The sequence below is a fragment of the Loxodonta africana genome, chromosome 15 (genome assembly GCF_030014295.1).
Source record: "Loxodonta africana isolate mLoxAfr1 chromosome 15, mLoxAfr1.hap2, whole genome shotgun sequence".
Taxonomy (NCBI): domain Eukaryota; kingdom Metazoa; phylum Chordata; class Mammalia; order Proboscidea; family Elephantidae; genus Loxodonta; species Loxodonta africana.
In genome coordinates this window covers 4,446,681-4,473,985 of record NC_087356.1, presented here as the reverse complement: position 1 = coordinate 4,473,985, position 27,305 = coordinate 4,446,681, and the positions used below count along the sequence as shown (strand labels likewise).

Genomic DNA, 27,305 nt, shown 5'->3' with positions numbered 1-27,305 from the left:
CTCCCCGGCATTTGGAGTAAGTTTGGTGGGCAGTACACACAAAGGAGAAAAATTAACAGATGTTGCTCACTCCCGAGAAGTGAACCCTTTCAATGAAAAGGGTAAAAGGACGCAATCGAACGTCACACACAGAAATGTTCCAAAAATCTCCCGGTAAGTAACTACCGACAGAGTCACCCCCAAAGCCTGTTAAGCGGTTAGAAAGGAGCGCCCCTGGTTGGTTTGTTTCATCTCCTCCTCCTTTCTTAGGGGAGGTGCTAGAGAGCAAAGAAATGACCACAAGACGGGCCGGAAGAAGGAACGAGAGAAGCACGGAGCGCGAACAGGCAGCTCTGTGGTCCCCGAGAGTTGGCTCCAGGTGAGACCAAGTTCAGGAGCGAGCCCACGCACGGCGCTCCGACTTCAGCCCAGCCCAGCAGAGCGCGGAGAGCTGCGCACGTCGCTCAGACTCCGACTGCCTTCTCGCCCCAAGGACTGCCAGGTACAAAGCACAGGAAGAATTCCTCCCGACCCGCGCCGTGGGGACACAGGGAGCTCGACTCCGCCAGCAGCGGCGCCGCGAAAACAACGCCCACCTGGCCGGCCGGGCTGGCCCGACGAGCCCTCCCAGCCGGCCGGGCTCCCCAAACGCCCGCCCCGCTCCCCAGGCCGGCGCCGCCGGGGACCCCTCTCCGCCAGGCCGGAGAGGCAGCGGGGACGCGGAGCCTCGCGGGGACGACCGAGGCCCTCCGCGCCTTCCGGCACCGGGGCGGCGGACCTGCCCGTTCTCTGCGGGTCCAGGCCCGCGACCCCTGCGGCTCCAGGCCCGCGCCCCCGGCCCGGTCCGCCCCGCGCCCGCCGGGACCTGCGCGCCCCACCGAGCCGCGGCGGCCGCTGTCGCGCGCACCGAGCCACTGCCTACCTGTCCTCGCTCTTGTTTTTCTGTTTCTTCCCCATCGCGTGTCAGCGAGCCTCGCGGCCTCGGCCCTTTCCTTCGGTCTGTCACAGACCCACTGTCCCCCGGCCGACCGTGCTGTCCGCTCGGCTCCGGCCCCCCTACGCTGCCGCCTCTCGCTCCCGGCTCCCCACAGACCCGCGCACCGGGACAGGGCACATATGGTGTGAGCGCCCAGTGCGCAAGCGCGTCGCCCCGCCGCCGCAGCGTGGGGACGCAGGGCGCGGCTCATCGAGAGCGGCGCCTCGGGTAGAGCGTCGCCTGTGGAGCCGCTGGCTGGGCGGGAGCCCGCGCGCCCCCTGTCGGCAGCGTCGTCCGCGCGCCCACAGCCGCGCCGCTGCCGGGTTCTAGAACCACAGGGGGACAATTAGGTGGCCAGTCCCCACGTCAGCCCCTCTCCGCGGGGGAGGACAGACTTGGGGGATTGGCATTCGGTTCACAAAGGGACTTTTCCTTCCACCTTTTAACCGCTGTGCCTTGTATTCCACCTTTTAACCTCTATACCTTGTATTCCAGCTTTTAATCTCTGTGCCTTTGTAGTCTCAGCGGCAGGAAGTTCAGTAAAGAACCGTAATGAGCTGAAGACGAACTCTCTGGGTATTCCCAACGGAGAGACATCCAGGGCAAAAGTGGGGTCTTTCAATAGCATGCGTGGATTATGAAGTATATTCACTCACTGAAGAAAACATGTAACGAGGACACACGACCACGGCAGGTTGCCACCCAGCCTGTTCTGACTCGCGGCCACCCCGTGTGTTTCAGGGTGGACCTACCCCATAGGTGGCTGCCTTTCAGAAGCGGAGGGTCAGACTTCCTTCGGAGGCGCCTCTGGGTGGGTTTAAACGGGCGACCTTTCATAGTAAGGAGCTTAACCGTTTGTACCACCCGAGGACTCCTGTACCCATTAATGGCCCCCAAATCGGTTGTGATCTTTACATTTAAAGTAAGAGTAAGTCCCTAAAAGTTAGTATGTTAGGGAAGTCACTAAGAAACCTACTAGGGTAATGAGAATGTTCTACATCTTGATCCCGGGAGTGGGGTGCTACGACAAGTGTCACCTATGTAAAAACTCATCGTGCTGTGCAAGTTAGACCTCAAGTGTTTAGAAAATGTTCAATAAACAGAGAACGCAAACGGAGACTGACTGTCAGTCCCGAGCAAGATCGCCGCTATCTCATTTCTGAGGAAACGTGATAATGACTACTGAGGGACTGTGCTTAAGACAGCCGGGCGCCAGGCTCATTACTGTAAAAACTACAACTCCCAGCGTACTTCGCTCCCTCTTCCGCCGGGCAGTTCACCGGAAGGGAGGCGAAAGATAGGCAACCACGGGTCCCGAGGTGCTTCGGGTGGAGGGGGCGGTGCGCGCGCAGAAGCGCTCGCCGCACGAGCCGCCCCTCCTCCTCGGGTGTCGCAGGTTGTATCGCGAGAGGACCGGAGCCAATGAGGAGGCGGAGAAGACGGCTGGCTCACGGCGGTCCGCCGCTGCTGCGAGGCTGTAGCGTTAGTGGGCCGCATTCGTGGACCTCCTGCTCCTCCGCTTCCCAGGCGCACCGTGAGCTCAGGTGAGTGAGGCGGAGGGCGGTGTGGGAAGACCGGCCACCTCGTCCCGGTGCTGATGGACACACGGCCGGCCCACAGCCTGCAGGCCGGGGAGGGGCGCGGCCCGGCCCGGTGTCCGTGCGCCCCCGGAGGGTGGAGGTCGGGGTCCCCGGAGCGCTGCCCTCATTGGTGCCTGGGGCCTCGGCAGCGGTGAGGATCCTCTGGGGAAGGCCCCTTGACTGTCCTGGCGGGTGCCCGGAGGGAAACTGAGGAAACGTCGGGTAATGTGGGGACAAACTGTGTCCCTTCCCGCCCTTCCGGCTGTGCTGGAAAAGAGAAGAGTCGGACGCTCATGGTTGGAGAATGAGTTACGGGACCGCTAGACCGTCTCTGTGAGCGTTTTTCCTTTCTGAGTGCGGTGAACCCCCGGAACAGAGGCTGTTAGTTGCTTCTGTTTCCATTTCTTCCAAAATGAAATTCTGGGCTCATCCCGTGAAACGTCACGGGGAAGCTTCGCTGCGCCCCTAGTAAGAACAGGTCCTGGCGCTGCAGCGCGGTGTTTAGGACCCAGTTTCTGCCTCACCTGGTCCCCGCGCCGACCGACGTGGTTCGTGGGAGGCCCGGGGTGGGAGGAAGTGAGCGTTTATTTGAAACACAGCTTTTTTTCACTTTTATAGCATAATAGCATGTTAGAGGAGCTTACGATTTGGTTTTTTAAACTCAGAAATAGGTGTGTTTTGACACTTAGGGCAATTTGAGGGGAAGCTGGGCGCGTGCTCATTGAACGTGGAGCAAGGAACACCGCTGTGTTCCGGGCGCTGTGCTAGCTAGCTAACTCTGGGAGGCAAAGATGAAATTGGGTGTACTTTTCAACTGCTTTTCTCGTAAAGAAAAAGGAATTACAAGTGACGTTTGCAAAGAGGTTATTTTTCTTCAGCTCAACAAACATTTATGGAAGGCTTCTGTGTGGGCCAGACACTGTCAGAAGCTGGATGAATAAGTTCAGAATTTATTCAGATTTTCTCGGTGCTTCACTACTGTATGAAATATAGTTTACCAAGATGGACAGATTCCTGCCCTCGTAAGCAAATGGTAAATCTTCTTTCTGTGATATTTACCCAAAGATTCAGCTAGACAACACAGAAAATTGCTTGTTGTGGGCCAAAAATAATATTGTTTGTTTTAAAACATATGTAGAGATAGATCTCCCTTTCTAATCTGAATTAGTTAGGTTTTATAATACTTTGACAAAACAGACAAATTTTTAGAGCACTGTTTTACAAAGGGAGCCCTAGTAGGGCAGTGGTTAAGAGCTGGGCTGCTAGATAAAAGGTCAAAAGGTTGAATCCACCAGCTGCTCCTTGGAAACTCTATGGGGCAGTTCTACTCTGTCCTGTCCAGTGGCTGTGAGTTGGAATCGATTCAACGGCAATGGGTTTGGTTTTTTGGTATTTTACACAAAGCAGTGTTGATGGAAAAATCAATTTTTTTTAAATCTTTGGAGTGTTGTGTTGTTTCACATCAGAGTTAAGAACAGACTGTTATTAAATCAATACCTGTTTCAATTTTTGTGGCTTTGTGTATTTGAGTCCCTGAGTGGTGCAACCAGCTGTTAAGCACTTGATTCTAGATGAAAGGTTGGCAGTTCAAACCCACCCAGAGGCACCTCAGAAGACAGGCCTGGTGATCTGCTTCTGAAAGGTCACAGGTTTGAAAATCCTATGGAGCAGTTTTACTCTGCACGCATGGGGTTGTCGTGAGCCAGAATCAACTGGAGGACAACTAACAACAACAAACACTTTGTTAGTAACGGGAGAAAGGGAATGGAACTGACATCTGTGGAATCTGGGGCTCTGTTCTTGACATACATTGTTACCGGGTCTCTTAGGGCCTAGAGACATTAATCTTGCTTGAGCAGAGACCATGAAAAAACTCTGCCTTCTGTTCAACTCTGCTGTATGTTGAAGTAAAGTTTGATGTGTATGTTTATGTGAAAACCTCAGTACAGTTATACCTTGCTCTTTCACAGTCGTTTATGCTTTCCTTCCCTTTTCCTTTGGTAAAGAACACTTATGGTCAGTGCACATCACTAGGTATGACTCCCAGCTTTTCAACTCTCTGGTCTGGTGATGCTCTTGAATACTTCTCTTTGTTTTGGTATATTAAAACAAACTAAGTCAGAAGCATCCTAACTTCACTGTATATAGTTTTTGAGTTGTGTAACTATAACCAATTGAAAATTAAATTTTAAAACATTTAAATAGAAATTCTTGAGCCTAAAGTCAAGTGCTTGACTAGAAGCAGAATACTAAGTGCCATACAGATTATATACTTACTAGAGTTTTTGAGAATGGGAGGGAAAACTTTTCTTATTGTTTGTAATTTTCTTCTACTTTTATCAATCTTGCCCTAGCACCAAGGCTGAACTGTGCCATTTTGAAGAATGGAAGCCAATGCATCTGTTGACATGTTCTCAAAAGCCCTGGAGCACCAGCTGCTTCAGACCACCGCGCTGGTGGAAGAACATCTCAATTCTGAGATCCAGAAACTGGATCAGATGGGTGAGGACGAACTGGAACGCCTCAAGGAGAAGAGGCTCGAAGCGCTGAGGAAAGACCAACAGCAGAAACAAGTAACCTCTCTGCCCTGCTTTCTGAAGTTGCTGTAACAGAGTGCTCCTAACAGCTTACATATACATCTGCTCTAGTGGCTTACATTTTCGTCCTCAATTTTTAGTGAATTTGGAACTGAAAGTACTTAGGACTGTTAAAAATTTAGTCGGGGTGGGGAAAAAAAGCATTCAGAAGTTAGCCTAATTCATGTATTAATCCAGAATCAAGTAAAAGAGACAGATCCTGCTCAAAATTATTTCCAGAGCTCAGATTTTTTTAATTGAGGAGAGGGTGGTCTAGGAGGAGCAGGGGAGCTCTAGGAGTCAGTAGTTTCCATTTCAGGTAGCACTAACCAAAAACCAAACCCGTTGGCGTTGAGTTGATTTGACTCATAATGACCCTAGAGAACAGAGTAGAGCTGTCCCCTAGAGTTTCAAAGGAGTGACTGATGGGTTTGAACTGCCGTCCTTTTGGTTAGCAGTCATAGCTCTTAACCACTGTGCCACCAGGGCTCGCAGGCAGTACTAAAGCCTGTCGTAATTTAGCCATCTCCAAAGCAGGAATGACAAATAAGAGCTGTAAAGCAATTTATGTTGAAGAAATTACCCAGGCACTTCCAATGTAACAGTTTAATTATACGGCTTATTGAAAGAATTCATGCTGGTCTCAAGGTAAGGTAGTCTCAGCTCTTTCCTTGTTGTCCCGTAGAGTGTGTGGAATAAACTCATAGTTGTAGACTCTGAAAGGAGTTGGGTGAGATTCTGTAAATTGAATTTTTATAAAAAATATGCTTCCATTGGTTTAAGTTACATTGAAATTCCTCATCACCTTTGATTCATCTTCACTTTGCTGCAGCTGAAACGTGAGTCTGAAGAAACAGGCAGGGAGTTTTGTTTGTGCTCCTGTAGCACTTCTGATGTGTTACATCCTCACTGTTAAGAACAGTTGCTACAGAAATGAAAGAATCTTTCATATGACCGAGTTCAAATTTTTGTATCTTGAGTTTTCTAGAACAGGATGTATTACATGGTTTTGAAATCATACTCCGTCCTATTAAGAGAATGCTAATAATTCATAAGCAGAGGACAGATTTTTGGAACTGAAGGGTTTAAAATAGTACTGTATATGATTCTTGACAGCAGTGGGTTTGGTTTTTTGTGTATGATTTGCTATGAGTCGGAATCAATTCGACAGCAGTGGGTTTTTTTTTGTATATGATTAGACTCTGCCACAAACTCATATTTTGTGATCACAGTTAAGTACACTGGTAATTGCTAATGCCCAGCTGAAAAAAAAAGTCATAACCGTGATCAAGACCAAGCCCGCTGGTGTCAAGCTGATTCCAGCTCAGCGACCTTATAGAACAGAGTAGAACTGGCCTCTGGGGCTTCCAAGGCCATAATCTTGACACAGAAGCAGACTGCCACAGCTTTCTTCTGCAGTAACTATAATATGTCTGTAGAGAGACTGAACCTATCTGATGTGCAGTGAGGAATATATGTTAATTAAATAACATCCCAAATGAAGTTGTTAGCAATTCATGACAGTAGTCTGCATATGTGTAATTAAAAACCAACTGATATGGACATACTTCGGGCCTTTTTTTTAATTATTAATATATAAATTGGTTTAAGATGAATTTGTCATGGAGTAACTCAGGATCTCATTTTAGGATTTCTATTATTGCATTTAACATCATTTTTATTAAAATGTTTTCTGAGGAAATAGGCAACAAGCCTTAGTGGTTGTAAAGGTACTCTTTTTGAAAGGGTGATACAGATAATGTAGTAACTTATATTCCTTCTGATCCACAAGGGTATTGGAGAAATCAGACAGAGTGACATGTCATCTTGTGCTGTCGAGTCAATTTCGACTCATGGCAACCGCATGTGTTACAGAGTAGAACTGTTCCATGGGGTTCTCTTGGCTGTAATCTGTATGGAAACAGATTGCCAGGCCTTTTCTTCCATGGTGCCGCTGGGTAGGTTTGAACCACCAGCCTTTTGGTTAGCAGCTGAGTGCAAACAACATACTCAGCACTTAGTAGCCCATCATTGATTTATAGCCCTCTGTCAGCTAAGCCCTTCCTGTTGTTAGGGCAGTTGGAGATGTAGCACTGAGGTAAGGAGCAGGGGGGTGAGCTAAGAAATAGAAGAGCCCAACAGAGGCTCTTGGGTGATAGCCTCTAAGAGCCAGGTGCTACCTGGCTCAGGTAGGACCAGCTGCATGGTGATCTGTGCTGTCCTGGTTTGAGTGCATTCAGCAGACACCTGCGGAGCACGTGCTGCCTGAAAGGAGCTGTGTGTAGAGCACAGGGGTATGGGGAGTGTCTTAGGGAGACGACAAGCGTTGCTGGAGGATCAGCAGGCTTGCCCCCTCAGGAATGTGGACAGGTTCAGGTATTCAATCTGTTGTGTAAACAAACACAGGAGAATAAAAAATGAAAAGAAATGTCAGCCTTTTGACAAACAAAAGAAAAAGGTACCTTTCTTAAAAAGAGTACACGTCCTTGGGGAATCAAGAAAGGAGTCACAAAATGTCGCATGTCAGTGAGGAATTGTATTTCGAGTTTAAACTGTTTTCAGAAGCTTTACCACAGAAATAAATAAAGAGAAACTATCTGGGCCTCCCGATTGTCAGCTTAATGTAAGGAAATGTGAAATGCAGCCCAAGTGATGTTAGCCAAAGTCCACAGGAAGGGAGGAGATGGCACACCCAGCCCTCCTAGTCGGAGCCCAGGTGATGTTAGCTGAAGTCCACAGGAGGGAAGGAGATGGTATGCCCAGCCCTCCTAGTCGGAGCCCAGGTGAATGTTAGCTGAAGTCCACAGGAAGGGAGGAGACCGCCCGCCCAGCCCTCCTATTTGGTGCACTTCTACAGTGCCTCGTTCACGCTCTGCCGCATTTTAAAAGGATATGGACAAGTTAGAGCGTTCCCAGAGGAGGACAAGGAGAAGAGTAAGATGTCTAGAAATATTTTCATATGAGAAACCATCAAAAAGAACTGGAAATGTTCAGTCTGGAGAAGGGAAGACAGGCGAGATGGGATATTTGAAGGGCTGACACATAAAAAAGATATTAGAACTTTTATCTCTGATTTTCAATTCAAGTGGGGATCCAAAGATACGGATATATTGCAGTTCAGTGTGTGAAGACCTTTCTAAATATTAGAGAATATGTGTACAGTTTTTTTTTTTTTAAGTGAATACCAAACACTGCTCTAGGCCTTTTCATGTATGTGGTTTCGTTTTCATTTTCACAACTCAATGAGATAGTTACTTTATCATCCCCACTTTCCAGGAAATTGAGACTCACAAAGAGTATTAGATTTCTTAGCCTAATAAGTGGTAGAACAGGTATTCAGACCCATGCCTTCTGCCTGCAAACCCAGTGTTTTTTTTTTTTGTTTGTTTTTTTTCAGTAAAACCAGCTGCCTAAAAAAAGGCAATGAGCTTCAAGTTAAGGTGATGAGCTTCCCATCACAGGAAAGGTTCAAGAACCTGAAAGGTCAGGCATATTGATTTAGGAAGTTGGATTAGATGACTTGGGACATCTTTATTGTTTCCGGACATCATGGGAGCAGACAAGCCTTCCTTCCTAGGACACTGCCCATTTGTGCCAGTAGAGAAGATTTACCTGCCTCTTTGAGGTAGCTGTGCAAAGTAAACAGGACTCCCAAGCATCAGGAAAAAAAAAAAAAAGCATCAGAGCTGCTGTAATATCCCCCGTTGCCCACAACTGGCATTATCTCATGAATATTCTTTCCCTTTTTTTTTTTTTAAATTGTATTGTGAGAGTATACACAGCAGAACATGCACCAATTCAACAATTTCTATGTGTACAATTCAGAGACATTGATTATATCCTTTGGGTTGTGCAGCCATTCTCGCCCTCCTTCTCTGAGTTGTTCCTCCCCCATTAACATAAACTCTACTGTCCCCTAAGTTTCCTATCTGATCTTTTGAGTTGCACTTGTCAATTTCTTTCTATATAAAAAACTGAACCCATTGCCATCCAGTTGATTGCAACCCTGTAGGACAGAGTAGAACTGCCCCATAGAATTTGCAAGTCTGTAAATCTTTATGGGAGAAGACTGCTACATCTTTCTACCGTGGAGCAGAGGGGTGGGTTCAAACCACTGACTTTTAGATTAGCAGCTGAGCACTTAACCACTGTATCACCAGGGCCCCTTTAATCCTGTATAGATCTTGAAAAAGAATACAGTGCTCAAGGCAGACATTCTTTACTGGTTAAGCTGAACTATTGTTTGGTTTTAAGAAGACTTGAGGGGATATTTTAGCTTTAAGGTTTAAATATTACTTCAGAGCAATAGTTTTCAGGATTCATCCAGCCTCCATGGATCCAGAAAGTCCGGGTTCCATGAGAATTTGAAATTCCACTCATTTTCTTCTTTTGATCAGGATTCTTCCATAGAGTCTTTGATAAAAATGTTCAGTAATGGTGGCTGGGCACCATCCAGTTCTTCTGGTCTCATGGCCAAGAGAAGCATTCTGGTTTTAGTTAGTTTAAGAATACAAAGAAATTAAGTGGATACTTACACTGTAAGTCCCTCAGGTCTGAATTTTTATTTTGGTAGTGCTGAGAAAACAGAAATGTTTTAAGCTACCAAGGCAGATAATTTTCTTAAATCCAAGCCATGTTGTGGAACCGGTCATTGCCCATAGTCTATAGTTTTGCATTGTCTAAGAAACAGGACAGTAAACAGCTAAAGTGAAGTCATTTCTCAGCAAGGTAAAACCAACTTCATTACAAAATACCATGTTGATTTTGTCACTAAAATGTCAGGTGGTACTGAAAGATTTATTTCAAATGTGTAATATTTCACTTTTCTCCAAATTAGGAATGGCTTTCTAAAGGACATGGCGAGTACAGAGAAATCCCTAGTGAGAGAGACTTTTTTCAGGAGGTCAAGGAGAGTAGAAAAGTGGTTTGCCATTTCTACAGAGACACAACATTCAGGTAATTTCATTTCCATCAGGGGGTTTTTAACATGATGAAATATCTAACTAGAGATACACTGACTTAATTGAGAAATTAAGGAAAATAACTAGTATACTTCACTGTGTTAGAAATCAGTGCATTAAAGTTAAGCAATTCATAAGGTAAGCATGTAAAAGTATAAATGAATATTATTGAAAATCAGGAATATTCCCATGTAAACGTCTTATGTTTTCTGAATTGTATTTTCACTGTTGTTGTTAGTTGCCATGGAATTGATTCCAACTCACGGTGACCCCATGTGTGCAGGGTAGAACTGCTCCATAGGGTTTTCAAGGCTATTACTTTTAAGAAGCAGATCTCTAGACCTGTCTTCTGAGGCACCACCTCTGGTTGGGTGTGAACCGCCAACCTTTCTACTGGCAGTTGAGTGCTTAACCTTTGCACCACCTAGGGACTCCATGTTTTCATTAGCTAACTTTAAAAACATCTTAGAACAGGGATTGGACTGGACTACAGCACAGAAAATGATACTTGTGAAGAGTGGGCTTCTTGGATCAAGTAGACGCATGAGACTATCTGGGCAGCTCCTGTCTAGAGGGGAGATATGAAGGCCGAGGGGGACAGAAGCTGGCTGAATGGACATGGAAACACAGGGAAGAGAGAAGGAATATGCTGTCTCATTAGGGGGAGAGCAACTAGGAGTATATAGCAAGGTGTATATAATTTTTATATAAGGTTTTGTATGTGAGACTGACTTGATTTGTAAACTTTCACTTAAAGCACAATAAAAATTTAAAAAATCTTAGAAATGTCTACTTAAAATTTTTATCAGTGCGAAAATAATTGTTTCTGCCTTGCTTTTCCTACTGTTGTGATATAGTCAAGATGTTAGGAATGGGGGCCAGCAGCCTTTCAGAGTTCGTATTCATTCAGTCAGCCCTTCCCAGCCAGCAGGTCTGACGGGGAGACAGTGGCTTGACCAAGCCTTTTACCAGAAACATAGTCGAAACTGCCAGGCTTAGCTGCAGGGAGAAAAATGTGATTTCTCTTATACTAATGCAATTCTGCAAACCTCTCTAAGGAAGTAGATCCCTTGTAAAATGAAAATACCCCAGAAGATGTTATATGATAAACCAGAGACTCAAGCCTTTTTTTTTAGCCTACAAATTTCATTAGTTGATTAGTTCCCAACATGTGAAAATTTGGAGATACCCAATTTTTTAAAAATCCAGACTTCTGAATTAAAAAAGAAAAAGTTTAGAAAATGTGTCCATACCAGACCTGGATTCAGTATGACAGAGCTTTCTGGTGCTCAGTAGCAGCTGCCCCTGCATGATGGACGAACATTCCTGTGTAGTCTGCACTGCTCACGGTTGTCTCAGCTCTGCTCTCTCCTGCCGTTTATGAGGCCTGTCTAGCCCTTGTCTTAGCCTCATTACCCAGCAGCTTGGTTGTTAGTTAACGTCTTTAGGGATTGATGACTGGGATTCACTAACTAAGAGAATAGAAATGGAAGAAAATAGTGAAATCTCCTGTAAGAAAGGGTAGGGGAAGGGACTGGGAAGGTAGAAGACTGTCCCAGAAACTTCTGCCTTTGTGGTACAGTAAATTATCTCACATTGGCACAAATTCGTTAAGGTGCCAACCTCTGACAGATACAATCATGTGATATATTGGTACCAGAATAACATGTAAGATTGATGTTGTTTGGTTGTTGATCATATGTCTGCCCCCACTGGATTCTTAATTTCATGAAGGCAGAGGGCTTGCCTAGCCCTAGAGCGACACCTAACGCTTACTAGCTGTTTAGAACGTGTATTTGATGGTTAAACCGCAGCACCAGGAGTCCTTTGCCTTCAAACAAAGCTGAAAAATCAAAATCAGGTCAGTTAATGTACGTGTATATACGCACATAGTGGAAGGAAAAGTTTCATGTATGTTCTCTCTGGAACATCCAGAAAAACGCTTTGATATAGGTGTTGTAATTCCTGCATTTCATGTGTGGAAACCAAGGCATGGAGAGGGTAAGCAACTCAGTAGCACTCAGCTATTAAAAGAGGAGTTTGAACCCCAGTTTTACATCTGATGCTATTTTAACTACATCGCAACTGCTGTTTCTGGATTTTTTTAATGGATTAATTCATTGACAAATGGTAGAATCATAAACTGACTTAAAACAGGTGCCGTATTCCACTTAAAGTATGGAGTTGATTTCTGTTCAAATTTTTGGGAGCATGTTTCTCATATAAAAGTTCATTTATGATTTTTACGAGTTTCATTCAAAAACTGTTTATTGATTTGTTCTCCGTCATAATTTTTCACATGCATAAAATTGAGGGTTTCAAGCCAGCTCTGCCCAGTTCAGTCATGGCCAGGGAGTCCTCATCAGAACAGACCCCAGAATTTTTAAAATTTGGGTGATTTGCCACAGTACCCAGAATGGGAAAAATTACAGATTGAAGCCCAGCTAGACAATCTCCCTTTTACGAAATGAAGGCAGGGTACTCTTTGCATTGCAACCAAATTTCCCACCCTCAGAATTTGAGCAGATTCGGAAACAGTGCTGCCCCGCTTAAAGATGGTGGTGCCCTGCTCAAAGATGGCAGGTGACCAGCAGCTTTGTGTGTCCCTCTCCACAGTCCTGTCAAGAATCCAGTCTCGTGCAACATGCTCTTGAGGGGGCTCACTATGCCCCTTCCAGGTTTCCCATTCCAGGGCTTTGACCTGTAATTTTTCCCATTCCTAGTGCCATGGCAAATAACCCAAATTGTAAAATTTCAGATCTCTTCCTGTTTGCTTCGTTGGCCTTGACTGAACCAGTCCCAAGCCCTGCCAAAATCACATTACTGGACTACATAGGTGGTGTACAAAAGATTCATTCAGGGGAAAGTAGTGAGACATCAAAGTTATAAGAAACTTGCTAGACCCAAGCCTAGTTCAGGAAAAACTACACCAAGTAATACACAAAAATAGTTGACTAGTAAAAACGACCATGAAGCATTTGTTCTCTGAGTCGTCTAAAGCCATAGTTCTCAAACATTATTAGGGCATAAGAATAACCTCCATGTTTCCCGACTCCACTCCCAGAGAGTTTTGATTTATCTGTATATTTTAAAAGTAGATTGTGATGAACAAGTAGGGTTAAGAACCGCTGGTCTAACTTAATGGTCTGACTGAGACTGGAGGGACCTTAGAGATCGTGGCCCCCAGACTCTCCATTAGCCCAGAACTAAAACCATTCCTGAAGCCAAATCTTCAGACAGATTAGACTGGACTGGGAGACATAAAATGATACTGGTGAAGAGTGTGCTTCTTAGCTCAAGTAGACACATGAGACTGTGTGGGCAACTCCTGTCTGGAGGCAAGATAAGGCAGAGGGGGAAAGGAGCTGGTTGAATGGACACGGGAAATACAGGGTGGAGAGGAGGAGTGTGCTGTCACATTGTAAGGAGAGCAACTAGGGTCACATAACAATGTGTGTATAAGTTTTTGTATGAGAAACTGACTTGGATTATAAATTTTCACTTAAAGCACGATTTAAAAAAAAAAAAAAAAAACCACTGGTCTGAAAGATTATTACAACAGTCTGTTTCCAAATAGCTAGAGGATTGACCAGTTTGACAAAAACAGATTGTAATTTAAAGAAAATGTCACTTTCCTTTTTTTCTTCAGTAGAAGGCAACTTAATAGCAATTACTATTGATATTTTTCATTTCTTTGGAACCATAGTGGCCATATTTACTTAAAGATTATTAGTAGCCTTTAACCTTAATGTACTTTTGACTGACAGGTACACAGTTAAAAATAAAACGTTCCTTCTCGGGGGCACATTCAGTCCTTCCTAATGGACCTCCAAATACAGCATCCAGTGTACCTTTCCTATTTTTAGAATTCTCTTCTGGGTTTCATCAAATTGTGATTTATCCCCACTTCGAGCTCCCTGTGGAGACATCAGGAAACATGCCTAGGGAAATGGCAATCTTAACGAAATTTTTGTTCTCATGACCAACATGACAACTTTGTGAACCTCTGTATAACTAGGGGATATATTTAATACTTTTGTTCTTTATAAATATCATCAGGGCAGATACAACCTTCTAGACTGCTAGATTGTTTTTCTGCCTCATAACTGAGCAGCTAACCTATTCACCAGCGGCTCTGTGGAGAAAAGACCAGGCAGTCTGCTCCTGTAAAAGGTTCAGCCTGGGAAACTCCATGGGGAAGCTCTACTCTGTCATATCAGGTTGCCGTGAGTCAGCATCAACTCAACGGCACACGACAACCACCCCTGTGATAAGGAAATGAGGTCACCTGACAACCATAGGTTGGCTGCCTAATTATAAAACTCAAACGAAAACTGCAAAATTAGATGTATCCTAATGGTTAAGCACTGGAGTACTAACCAAATGGTTGGTAGTTCAAACCCACCCGGGGGCAGCTCAGAGGTAAGTCCCGGCAGTCTGCTTCCAGAAGGTCCCACCCAGCCTTGAAAACCCTATGGAGTGCAGTTCTGATCTGCACACTTGGAGCCTCTGTGAGTCAGGATTGACTCAGTGGCAGCTAATGATATTTATTTGAAAAATAAATCTGTTGTTTGAGATTTTTTAATTTCTATTTTGTTGTTACAGGTGTAAAATAATAGACAGACATTTGGCGGTACTGTCCAAGAAACATCTGGAGACCAAATTTTTGAAGCTGAATGTGGAAAAGGCTCCTTTCCTTTGTGAGAGACTGCGTATCAAAGTCATTCCCACACTAGCACTGGTGAAAGATGGGAAAACTCAAGATTATGTTGTTGGATTCACTGACCTCGGAAATACAGATGACTTCACCACAGAAACCTTAGAGTGGAGGCTCGGTTGCTCTGATATTCTTAATTACAGGTAACTTTCAGAAAAGGAATGATTTATTTTTAATTCATTATTTTAGTTTAATTAGTGTCTTCCATTGATATTTTTAGAGAGGATTTTGTATCTTAACACTTTTTATGAAATCAAGATCTTTGGCTAAGGTGTATAGAAAATTTTCACAAAGGAGAAACGTATTTTTTAAAGTGTGCATCATTAGCATGACCCCGCAGCAAGAATTAATGGAACCAAAGTCCGATGTACAGATAAAAGTGAGTCTTGGAGTACACCTAGCTATAAAAGTTTTCAGCCCAATGGATCTTTTTGAAGTGCAATCTGTATTAATCTAGGAATCTGAAATGACACTTACAGAATTGAATCTTTCCCAGTGTGCTAAGTTACTTAAATTGATTACAGTTTAAATGGTTCTCTTCAGTGAAATAAAAATTAAAAGCACGCTACTATAAAGAAGGTTGCATTTTAAAACATGAGATTTTTAATATAGGTATTCCTGCCTCGACTGTAGAATCTGATAAAAAAAATTTTTTAAAGTTTCTGTGCTTAGTTTACCTTACTAAGGGGAGCAGTATCAGTTTGAAAACAAATCTAAAATCCAACTTCTATTTTCATTCATCCCTTCTCCCACTTCTCCAGACAATTTATGATTCCACAAATCAGAGCATATCACCTTTTGTGCCTGTTCTTAACTTGGAAAAATAATAGGTAAAATTGTACAATCATTGTTCCAGAGTCAATACTGCCTTTAAATAAATAGAAAGTTGTGTCATTTTTTTCTCTGCCCACACTCCACCCGACTTGTTCTCTGCATTCGTTCTAGACCTGCCTAACCCATTCATGTGTTGTAGGAACTGGCTTTAGAAGTGTTGGGTTTTGTTTTCTTAATATTAACATAAAATACTACGTTTATTAAATAAAATTAATTATTTTGAAGTAATTTCAAACTTTAAAAAGTTACAAACCTAGTACAAGGAATTCCCATATCCCTTCACTCATGTTCCTCAATTTTAAACTCTTTATAGTATTTGCTTTGTCATTCTCTTTGTATATAGGTAAAAAAATTTTCAGACCTGTTTGAGTGGAAGTTATTTATGTGGTGTCCTTTACTCCTTAGTACTTCCACATACACGTCCTAAGAACCAGGACGTTTTCTTACATGCCCACAGTACAATTAGTAATACAGGAAATTACCACCGATACTGTCTTGTAATCTACAGGCTGTATCCGGCTTCTGCCCGTTGTCTCAGTAATGTCCTCCACGCCTAAGAGATCTGCAGCATTTCGTTATCTGTGCATTTAGTTTCCATTAACCTGGAACAATTCACCATCCTTTCTTTGTTTTTCAGAACTTTGGCATTTTTGAAGAGTGCAGACTAGTTCAGAATTGACTCAAAAGCATCTGACAACAAAACAACCTAGTTATTTTGTAGAACAACCCCCAATATGGATGTGCTTAGTGTTCCCTCAAGATTACATGGGATTACGCATTTCTGGCAGGCGTGTCAGGGAGGTGATGCTGAAGCCTCCTCACTCCATCTTAGCAGGAGGCACGGGATGTCAGTTTGTCTCATGTCTGGTGGTAGTTACTCTGACCACTAGTTTAACCAATTGTCCACCAGACTAAATGGTGACTTAATAAAGAATTTTCCCATCTCCTACATTTACCTATATTTGTATGGGGCATAGATTATTTTATTCAGTGGGTTACGGTCTGTTACTATTATTATTTACTGTGAACCTCAAATTGTTTCAGACTTGGCTAGTGAGAGCTCCCTTCAGGCTGATCTCTGTGTCTTTTTGACATGATCCCATAATTCTCTGAGCAGTTCCTTTCTGGTGCATATAAGATGTTTTAAGGGGATTCATGCTGTACTGTCCCTGGAATTGGCTGTTTGTCAGAGGAGCCAGGATTCCTTTCAGTGGTAAAAGATATTTGGAAACCAGAATCTGGGTGCTAGGAATAGTCGCCAATATCTTTTTAAATGAAGAAATTGTTTTATTTTTTTCTCAAGTGTCACTGAAAAGGGTTTCATACCAATTCCAAGTTAATGATAATGAATTCCACAGATTTTGTTGATGTCTGTAGAGATCTAAACTTTAAGAGATGTTAAAAAAAGATCAAACAGATCATAACAGGTTATCAACAATAGGATAGCATTGTCCTGTGTCATTGTTACAGGAAAAGGAATATCTAATACAAGGCCAGTGTATCCAGAACAAATGAAACCAAAATGCTTTTTTACTTCCTTCTGTGCTTTTTGGTCAGAAATTTTGTTGGCACATCCTGTGAAATTGTTGTCAGTCATTAATCATAAAAGCGAAAATAAAACATTGACTTAAAATAGTTAGTATAAGATATGGTTTATAACTATTAACCATCAATATGAATATTACACCTCTTCCCTAACGCCAACATTTTAAAGAAATTTTAGGTAAAGTGAGGAAGATAAGTTTTTATGCAATTCAGTTTACCAGCTGTACTAAATTATAAAGAATAAAATGCTTTTCAAATCTGCTTTATTTTTAGTGGAAATTTAATGGAGCCACCATTTCAGAGCCAAAAGAAATTTGGAACAAACTTCACAAAGTTGGAAAAGAAAACTATCCGAGGAAAGAAATATGATTCAGACTCTGATGATGATTAGAGTTTAATTATAACTCTTTGTAAATCATCTTTTGATTTCTGCCTATTTCAGATTTAGGTGTGTTTTCTAAATGCTCTTGGTTTCGATGCGCTGTCCACCTAACGCACACGTTCTGGAGTTTTATACACTTGCGTCACGGTGAAATACATCTTTGATATTTTCTGTGTGGAGATTATGTTTAAGGTGAGGAAAACTTCGGAGTTCTTCCATTCTATGGGAAGGGTCTGGATTCTCTATTTTTGAGATTGATTTTATCACAATATGATTCTTAGTTTTTATATCATTCACATATGTGTTTTTAATCTACTGAACTGGAAATAGAAATTCAATAGACTCTTGCAGGACTAATTCTTAAGCAGCATTGTTTACTTTATACGCTAGGTCAGGTAACATTTACTGGTATAACACGCTGTACGTGTAAACTACTGTCAACACACTTCACCTCTAGAATATTTTTAATTAGCTGTTAGAGAACTGCGTATTTATTGATTCTGTATGCTGTATGTCAATGCTAAATTAACTGATTGCAGCTGAGAGTTGTTCCTGTGTGAACATACTGCCTTATTTAATGGGTACTGAGTGCTTGTATTTTAAGACATACGTTAAAAACTAATCAGGCTGCATCTTTGGAATGGTGGCATGAGGAGGTCTGTGAACTCTCTCCTCAGTAACACAACAACAACTTGTAACAATTATTTTTAAAAAAGCCATTAAAGTCATTGGAAATTGTCATAGGAGCATGCAGCAAACAGAGAAATATTTATTCAAGGAAATATACTAAATCTTGGTTAGAACTGAGAGTCTGTGACGTTTGAGCCATGACCCCATGCCCCCTGTCTCCCGGCTCAGTGAAATGGAAACTACTATAGGCAAGCGAGCCAATAACACAGGGCTCCCTTTCCCTCTAGCTACCAGTCTAGGACTATGCTTTCTCCTGGGAGGAGCAGACTGCTAGTGTTCCTCTTCTACTCCCAGCTCGATGTTGCAGAAGCTCTATTCCAGGCAAGAACAGCAGATCTGGACCTCCCTTCCTCCACTCAGTCCCCACGTGTGAGGCAGAAGCTCGGTCCCGTGCATGACTGACCAAAGATACTGGATCCCAATTGCCGTTCCCCAGCTTGCTCAGAGTTGAGGTTCCATACAAAGAAAGGTAAGGAGAAAAGACCAGAGGCCACCACCCAGCGCCCTATTTATAGACCAGGCGTATCACTCCTAGGGAAGCTGGCTATTATTTCGTTACAAGCTCTGGAGCGATAGCACACCAGTTTTGCCCAGTGGGAGAAAAAGAGCTCTGTAGTTCTTCCTGAGGGAATTGATTTTATGTAGAACAGAGTGAGGGAGAGGAAGTTCAAGCCTAAGGGTGTTCCTGAAAATAATGGAGATTTTGGTGGTGAACAATTAAAAGGAGACTGGTAGCTCCATTATAGCAACAAGTGGAAAAGTAGACCACTGAGAAGTCTAACAAAGAGAACCAGAGAAAGGAGCTAGGAAGAGTCTTCATAGGGTCACAGCAAGCCTCAAAGACTACCGCACAGGGGCCTGAATTTAATTAAGTTAAACTATGGATCAACTTATGCCCCAGGTCACTGTTAAGAACAATAAAGTTAAGCTGTCAGTTGGCGCTCATTGCAGGATGTGGTAACAGAACAACTAGAACCTTAACAAGTAGATGAGGGAAGGAAACAGTACAAGGAAGCCCTGCTGAAAGCCCTGTTCTTGCTAGTAAGGGAAGATTCAGGCTGGCTGTGCACATGCGCAGGCTGCACCCCCTGAGGACCAACACCCCTCTACCCCTCCTGCCTTTTTAAAATCTGGCCACGCCTTTGTCTCCATTTCTGAAAGATAGTTTTGATGGATGTATTTTGGATAACAGCTGCCCCCTTCAGGGTATGTGGACTTCACTGAAATAGTCCAGCCAAGCCACTAAAAAACAAACAAGTCCCAGGGGAAGGGAAGGATGAGCATCCAAAATTACTATGATATATTATCTAAAAGGCGCAGTTTTCAACAAAAAACTACAAGACATGCAAACAAACAGGAAAGTGTGGCCCAAACACAAGAAAAAAAGGAACCAGTAGAAACTGTTTGTGAGGGTCTAGATGTTGGATTAAGGAGCCATAAAATTGGCGGAGCAGAGGCCTCTGACGTCTTCTGACTTCACAAGGGGGCGGGAAAATCACGATCAGCATCAGCCCAAGGCTGATTCCTAGAAGGCATGGTCAGATACACCTCAGCTCTCAGACTTTTTTACTAACTGGTGACACCAGCCTTTCCTCCCAAAGCATTCTACTTCTCTGCTGGGTTTGATAATTTGTTGCAATGGCCACACAGAACTTACAAGCAATACTCGCGATGATGAGGTTTATTAGGGAAGTAACAGGCTACAGTTCAGGTTCAGGAACACTCAGGATCGTCCCTCGATCAGGGTAGCCTGTTCTCAGCCATGCCACAGGCAAGCCGCTCTCTGGCCCTCAGCCCCTCAGCCCCTCAGCCTGGCCTCTGCCATGCTCAGGCAAGTGTTAAAAAGCTCTTTAGCTCCTCCAAGAAGTGCCTAAGGGCACCCCACTCTGCCAGAAAGCCTCCTACTAGTGTCTTGGTTATACTGCCTCTGCTGCTGCGGCTTCTCCGCCGCTCCTTCTCACTGTCTCTTGCTATCTCCGGTGTTAACAGCTGTTTCTCTCTCTGTCTCTTGGATCCAAAGGACACACTCCACTCCCAGTTCTTCTTCCTTGATGGTCATGAGGTCCTCTCTTCCTGCCTCTGGGATGGCTTATTTTCAGCCTAGTGGGAATGTCATGCACCTTATTTACATCATTAGCAAGCTATCCAGTCCTCTTGGTGGGCCACAACACTTCATTTTCATGGCTCCACCCAGTCGTTTAGTGAAAATTACAAGACCACAGGGAGAAAGGCTGTATAAAAGTGACCGATCACACTGCAGGAGCCCTGGTGGCACAATGGTTAAGTGCTTGGCTGCTAACCGGAAGGTCAGCAGTTCGAACCCAGCAGCCACTCTGTGGGAGAAAAGATCTGACAATCTGCCCCCTGAAAGATTACAGCCTAGGAAACCCTTTGGGGCAGTTCAGCTCTGTCATATAGGGTCACTATGAGTCAGAATTGACTCAGTGGCAAACAACAGCAATGTTGGATTTAGCAAAGACTGGACAGCAGCTGTTATGTTCAGAAAGATGAACAGAAGCCATACTTGAAGGAAGGAATGGTTGCAGTGTTTCAGCTTAATATCAGTAAAGAGCTGGAAAGTCTCTGGAAAAAAAAACAAGGAACCAAATGGACATTTTGGAATTGAAAAATCAATAACCAGAATTCTCTAGAGGGACTCAACAGTAGATTTGAACTGGCAATAGAGTCAGCAGACTTGGAGACTGGTCAGTAAAGACTGTGCAACACAAAGAAATGAAGAAAAATAGAACTTCAAAGAAGTAGATACCAACTTACGTATGATGGGAGTACCAGAAGCAGAGGAGAGAGGGTAGGAGCAGTAACAAATATTAGAAGAAATAATTGCTGAAAACTCCCAAATTTGATGAAAATCTATGAATCCAGGATGATCAGAAAATTCCAGGTATGATGAAAATATCCATACCTGGACATGTCATAGTAAAATGTCAAAAGACAGCCTTGAAAGCAGCAAAAGAACCACTAATAATATAGAAGAAAACCAACTAACAGGTGATTTATCAGAAACTGAGGAGCCCTGGTGGCACAGTGGTTAAAGCACTTGGCTGCTAACTGAAAGGTTGGTGGTTTGAACCCACCAGCTGCTCCATGGAAGGTGACATGGCAGTCTCTTTCTGTAAAGATTACAGCCTTGGAAACCCTATAGGGCAGTTGCCCTACTTTGGATAATGGTAAGACGGCTAGTTAGAAGATCAACAAGGAAATAGAAAACCGACAACACTGTAAACCAATGAGACCTAAGAGGCATCTATTGAGCGTTACAACAAGAGAGTGTACATTCTTTTCATGAGCACCTGGAACTTTCTCCAAGGTTGAAGATATGCTCGGAAATAAAGTAAGCCTCAATTTAAAAGTGTTGAAATCAAGCAATGTAAGTTCTCTGGTCAAAACGGAATGAAATCAGAAATCAGTAACATTTGGGCAGTTCACAAGTGACATAGAAATTAACACACTCCTAAATAACTGACGGAAACCCTGGTGGCATAGTGGTTAAGTGCTACGGCTGCTAACCAAAGGGTTGGCAGTTCAGATCCACCAGGCGCTCCTTGGAAACTCTATGGGGCAGTTCTACTCTGTCCTATAGTGCCATTATGAGTTGGAATTGACTCGACGGCACTGGGTTTGGTTTTAGTTTGGAAATACCTGATGGATCAAAGAGGAAATCACAGGGAAGTTAGAATATACCTTGAGATGAATGAAAATGATGCAACATACCAAAACTTAGGGAATGCAGCTTAGTTATCTAGTGCTGCTATAACAGAAGTGCCACAAATACGTGGCTTTAACAAACAGATTTATTCTCACAGCTTACAAGTCCAAATTCAGGGTGCCAGCTCCAGGGGAAGGCTTTCTCTGTCATCTCTGGGGGGTCCTTGCCATTAATCTTCTCCTGGTCTAGAAGCTTCTCAGTGCAGGGACTCCAGGCCCAAAGGACATGCTCCACTCCTGGCTCTTTTTTCTTGGTGTGTGAGGTCTGTCTCCTCTCTGCTTGTTTCTCTCTTTTATGTCTCCTAAGAGATTGGCTCAAGATGCAACCTAATCCTGTAATTGAGTCTTGCTTCATTCACTACCTCTAATCCTGCCTCTTTAACATTATAGAAATTAGGATTTACAACACAGGCTAATCACATCAGATCACAAAATGGAGGGCAACCACACAATACTGGGAATCATGGCCTAGCCATGACATGCATTTTGGGGGGACACAAATCCATAAGAGCAGCTTAGGCAGCAATTAGAGGGAAATTTATAGCTAAAACCAAGCAAGATCTTGAATCAATAATATTCTATTTTAAGGTACTGGAATAAGAAAAGCAACCTACACCTAAAGCATGAATTAAAAAAAAAAAAATTAGAATGGAAATAAGAGAATTTTTTAAAAATAGAAACATGAAGAAAACCAAAAGCTAGCTCTTTGAAAACAACATAATTGATCAGCCACTAGCTACACAGACCAGTAAAAATAGAAGAATGTTACTAAAATCGGGATTGAATGAGGGCACATTACCACTAATTTTACAAAAAGGATTAAAAGGGAGTATATGAACAACTTTATGCCAACAAGTTAGATGACCTAGAAGAAAATGAACAAATTTCTGGAAAGATTACTCAAACTTACTCAAAAAGAAACAGAAAACTTGAATAGATCTATGACAAAGTGATTGAATTTGTAATTTTAAAAACTTCTGTAAAGAAAAACCCAGGCCCAGATGGCTTCATTGGTGAATTCTACCACATATGTAAAGAAGAATGAATACCAATTCTCAAAGCCTTAAGATACATATACATGTGTGCACACACGCGTATGTGTGTGCGTATAGAAGAGGGAAGACTTTCTAACTCAATTCTGTGAGGCCAGTACTGATACCAAAAGCAGAATACATCACAAGAAAAGAAATTTATAGATGTACATCTCTTATGAATATAGACACAAAGATCCACAACAAAATACCAACAAACCAAAATCAACATATAAAAAGAATTTCACGGCTTGACCAGGTAGGATTTGTCCCAGGAATACAAGTTTTGTTCAGCATACAAAAATCAATCAATGTAATACATGTTGTTAACATGCCATCAAGTTGACCCTGGCTCATAGTGACCCTGCATACAACAGAACAAAACACAGCCTGATCCTGTGCCATCCTAACAATTGTTATTGAGCCCATTGTTGCAGCCACTGTGTCAGTCCATCTTGTTGAAGATCTTCCTCTTTTTCGCATATTACTAGAATAATGAACAAAAAACACACGTTCATCTCGTTGCAATAAAAGCATTTGACAAAATCCAAAACCCTTTAATAATAAAAAAATACCTGACAAATTAGGAATACAAAGGACATTCCTCAACCTGATAAAACTCAACTAAGAAAAACTCACAGCTAACATCATACTGAATTCTTTCCCCCTAAAAAGAAGACAAAAATGTGTGCTTCTCCCCCAATAAGTAAATTACTATTGAAGAAGAAGATTAAAGTGGAAGGACTCAGAGTACCCGACCTCAGAACCTACTATACAGCTACGGTAGTCAGAACGGCCTGGTACCGGTACAATGACAGATACATTGACCAATGGAACAGAATTGAGAACCCAGATGTACATCCACCCACTTATGGTCACCTGATTTTCAACAAGGGCCCAAAGCCCATCAAGTGGGGAAAAGACAGTCTTTTTAACAAATGGTGCTGGCAAAATTGGATGTCTGTCTGCAAAAAAAATGAAACAGGACCCATACCTCACACCATATACAAAAACTAAGAATGAATCAAAGAGCAAAATATAAAATCAGAAACTATGAAGTTAATAGAAGAAAAAATAGGATCAACGCTAGAGGCCCTAATACATGGCATTAACAGGATACAAACCACAACCAGCAACACACAAACTCCAGAAGATAAGCTAGGTAACTGGGATCTTATAAAAATTAAACACTTACGCTCATCAGAAGACTTTACCAAAAGAGTAAAAAGAGAACCTACAGACAGCAAAAATATTTTTGGCTATTACAAATCAGACAAAGGTCTAATCTCTAAAATCTCCAAGAAAATGCAACACCTCTACAACAAAAAAACAAATAATCCAATTAAAAAATGGGCAAAGGAACAGATGCTTCACCAAAGAAGTCATTCAGGTGGCCAAGAGACACATGAGGAAATAAATGCTTACAATCACTTTTTTTTTTTTTTTTAATCACTAGCCATTAACAACAACAACAACAACAAAAACCCATTCTCGTCAATTCCAACTCATAGTGACCCTATAGGACAGAGTAGAACTGTCCCATAGGGTTTCAAAGGAGCACCTGGTGGATTTGAACTGCTAACCTTTTTAGTAGCTGTAGCTCTTACCCACTATGCCACCAGGATTTCCAACTAGCCGTTAGAGAAATGCAAATCAGAACCACAATGAGATACCACCTCACCCTGGCATCACTGGCACAAATCAGAAAAACGAAATAAATGTTGGAGAGGCTGCAGGGAGATTGGAATACAAAATGATATAACCATTTTGGAAAACCAATATGGAGCTTCCTTAGAAAGCTAGACATAGAAATATCATATGATCCAGCAATCCCACCCCTAGCGATGTGTCCTAGAGAAATAAGAGTCGTCACACTAGACATATGCACACCCATGTTCATTGCAGCAAAAAATGAAAGCAACCTAGATGCCCATCAACAGATGAATGGATAAACTATGGTACATACACACAGTGGAGTATTATGCAATGATAAAGAATAACAATGAATCTGTGAAGCATCTCATAACATGGATTAACCTGGAGGGCATTATGCTGAGAGAAATAAGTCAATCACAAAAGGACAAGTATGAGACCAGTACTGTAAAAACTCATGAAAAGGTTTACACACAAAAAGAAACAATCTTTGATGGTTACTAGGGAGGGGAGGCATGGGGATGGAAAAACACTTAATAGACAAGTGGAAACTTTGGTGAAGAGTAAGACAATACTGGGGAAGCCAGCACAACTTGTACAAGGTAAGGTCATGGGAGCTCCATAGACACATCCAAACTCCCTGAGGGACCGAATTGCTGGGCTGAGGGTTGTGGGGACTGTGGTCTCAGGAAACATCTGGCGCAATTGGCATAACGTAGGTTATAAAGAAACTGTTTTCCGTTCTGATTTGGTGAGTAGCGTCTGGGATCTTGAAAGCCTGTGAGCGACCATCTAGTATATTCCGCTGGTCTCACCCCTTCAGGAACAAGGAAGAATGAAGAAAACTAAAAGAAGGAAAAGATTAGTCCAAAGGACTAATGGACCACATCTACCACGGCCTCTACCAGGCTGAGTCCAGTACAACTAGATGGTGCCTGGCTACCACCACTGACTGCTCTGACAGGGATCACAATAGATGCTCCCGGACAGAGCTGGAGAAAAATGTGGAACAAAATTCTTACTCAAAAAGAAAGACTGAGGGTGGAGAAGAGGAACGTGCTGTCTCATTAAGGGGAGAGCAGCTGGGAGTGCATGGCAGGGTGGGATGGCTTTTTGTAAGAGAGACTGACTGAATTTGTAAACTTTCACCTAAAGCACAATAAATAAAAAGACGAGACTTGGCCAGCCTGACAGAGACTGAAGAAACCCTGAGGGTATGGCCCCCCAGGCACCCTTTCAGCTCGTAATGAAGTCATTGCTGAGGTTCACCCTTCAGCCAAAGATTGGATGGATCCATAAAACGAGACAAAAGGGGCACACCAGCCCTGGGGCAAGGACTAGAAGTCAGGAGGGGACAGGAAAGCTGGTAATAGGGAACCCAAGGCTGAGAAGGGAGAGTGTTGACATGTCGTGTGGTTGTTGACCAATGTCATAAAATAACATGTATACTAATTTTAACGAGAAACTAGTTCTGTAATTCTCGTTTGTCCTGTAAGCCATCTAAAGTACAATAAAATTTTTAAAAAGTCTGCTTCTGCTACTTACGTTCAACATTGTCCTGGAGGCTGTAACCAGAGCAATTGGACAAGAAAAATAAAAATCATCCGCATTGGAAAGGAAGAAGTAAAAGTGTCTGTATTTGCAGATGGCATCACCTTGTATGTATAAAATCTTGAAGAATCCACTAAAAAAAAAAAAGCTAAGCTCATAAATTCAGCAAGGTTTCCTGATACAAGATGACTATATAAAAATCAATTGTATTACTATCCACTAGCATTGATCTGAAAATGAAGTTTAGAAAGCAATTCTATTTACCATAACATCAAAAGTAATAAAACACTTAGGAGTAAATCTAAGATTGAAAATCTTATACTCTGAAAACTATAAAACATTGAAAGAAACTAAAAACACTTAAGTAAATGGGAATACCTCAGTGTTTATGGCTCAGAAGACAATAAATCTTAAGAAGGCAATACTCCCCAAATTGAACAACAGATACAATGAATCCCCCCCGCAAAAAAAATCCCAGCTGTCTTTTTTGCAGAAAATGATAAGATGATCCTAAAATTTATATGGAAATGCAAGGGGCCTAGATTAGCCAAAATAATCTTGAGAAAGAGTACATTTGGAGGTTTCACACTATTTCAAAACCAACGTAGGACAAAGAAAGCTGAAGTAACCAAGTTAGTGTGGCAGTGGCATAAAGATAGACATGTCAATGGAATAAAATTGAGAATCCAGATATAAACCTTTACATTTGTAGTAAATTGGTTTTTTGCAGGGGTGCCAAGACAATTCAGTAGGAGAATGGTAGTCATTCCATCGAATGGTGCCAGTGCAGCAGAATACATGCGTAAGAATGAAGTTGGACTGTTTACACTACAAACAAATATTAAATCGAGATGGACTGTAGATCTAAATTTTTACGAATTACAATTATGAAAGTCTTAGAAGAAAACCTAGGAGAAAATCTTTGTGACCTTTAGTTAGGCAAAGCCTTCTTAGATATGACACCAAAAAAAAAAAAAGTGACAAAACAAAAGTAGATAAACTGGACTTCATCAACACGAAAAGCTTGTTTGGTCCAAATACTAACATCAAGAAATTGAGAAGACAATCCACAAAATGAGAGAAAATATTTTCAATTTATGTATC

General features: G+C 42.5%; 3 protein-coding genes across 14 annotated transcripts in view; 2 read left to right on the top strand and 1 right to left on the bottom strand.

Moving 5' to 3' along the window:
- Positions 1 to 1,089, bottom strand: part of EIF5B (eukaryotic translation initiation factor 5B) — a 69,897-nt gene extending 68,808 nt beyond the window's left edge. For both annotated transcript variants that reach the window (XM_010593546.3, XM_023552555.2), the window contains exon 1: positions 902 to 1,089. In XM_010593546.3, coding sequence (XP_010591848.1) covers positions 902 to 936 — 35 coding nt within the window. In that variant the 5' untranslated portion in view covers positions 937 to 1,089. The remainder of the gene's footprint in view (positions 1 to 901) is intronic.
- TXNDC9 (thioredoxin domain containing 9) lies at positions 306 to 18,296 on the top strand. Of its 5 annotated transcripts, none has more exons than XM_064268470.1 (5): positions 306 to 481; positions 4,890 to 5,108; positions 9,949 to 10,067; positions 14,678 to 14,932; positions 17,442 to 18,296. In XM_064268470.1, the coding sequence occupies exons 2-5, from the start codon at positions 4,920 to 4,922 to the stop codon at positions 17,557 to 17,559; spliced, it is 681 nt and encodes a 226-aa protein (XP_064124540.1). In that variant the 5' UTR covers positions 306 to 481; positions 4,890 to 4,919; the 3' UTR covers positions 17,560 to 18,296. The 5 variants fall into 5 exon arrangements, with proteins under 5 accessions (XP_064124540.1, XP_064124542.1, XP_003413647.1 ...); XM_064268472.1 differs by lacking the exon at positions 306 to 481 and adding an exon at positions 2,367 to 2,499 and having other exon boundaries at positions 17,611 to 18,296; XM_003413599.3 differs by lacking the exon at positions 306 to 481 and adding an exon at positions 2,367 to 2,499.
- The window catches only part of LYG1 (lysozyme g1), a 56,857-nt gene continuing 47,179 nt past the window's right edge, over positions 17,628 to 27,305 (top strand). For 5 of the 7 annotated variants that reach the window (XM_003413598.4, XM_023552556.2, XM_023552558.2 and 2 more), the window contains exon 1: positions 18,410 to 18,709. The gene's annotated coding sequence lies outside the window, so the exon portion shown is untranslated. Of the gene's footprint in view, positions 17,743 to 18,409; positions 18,710 to 27,305 lie in introns of those variants that run through there. The other 2 variants (XM_064268467.1, XM_064268468.1) reach the window with 2 other exon arrangements.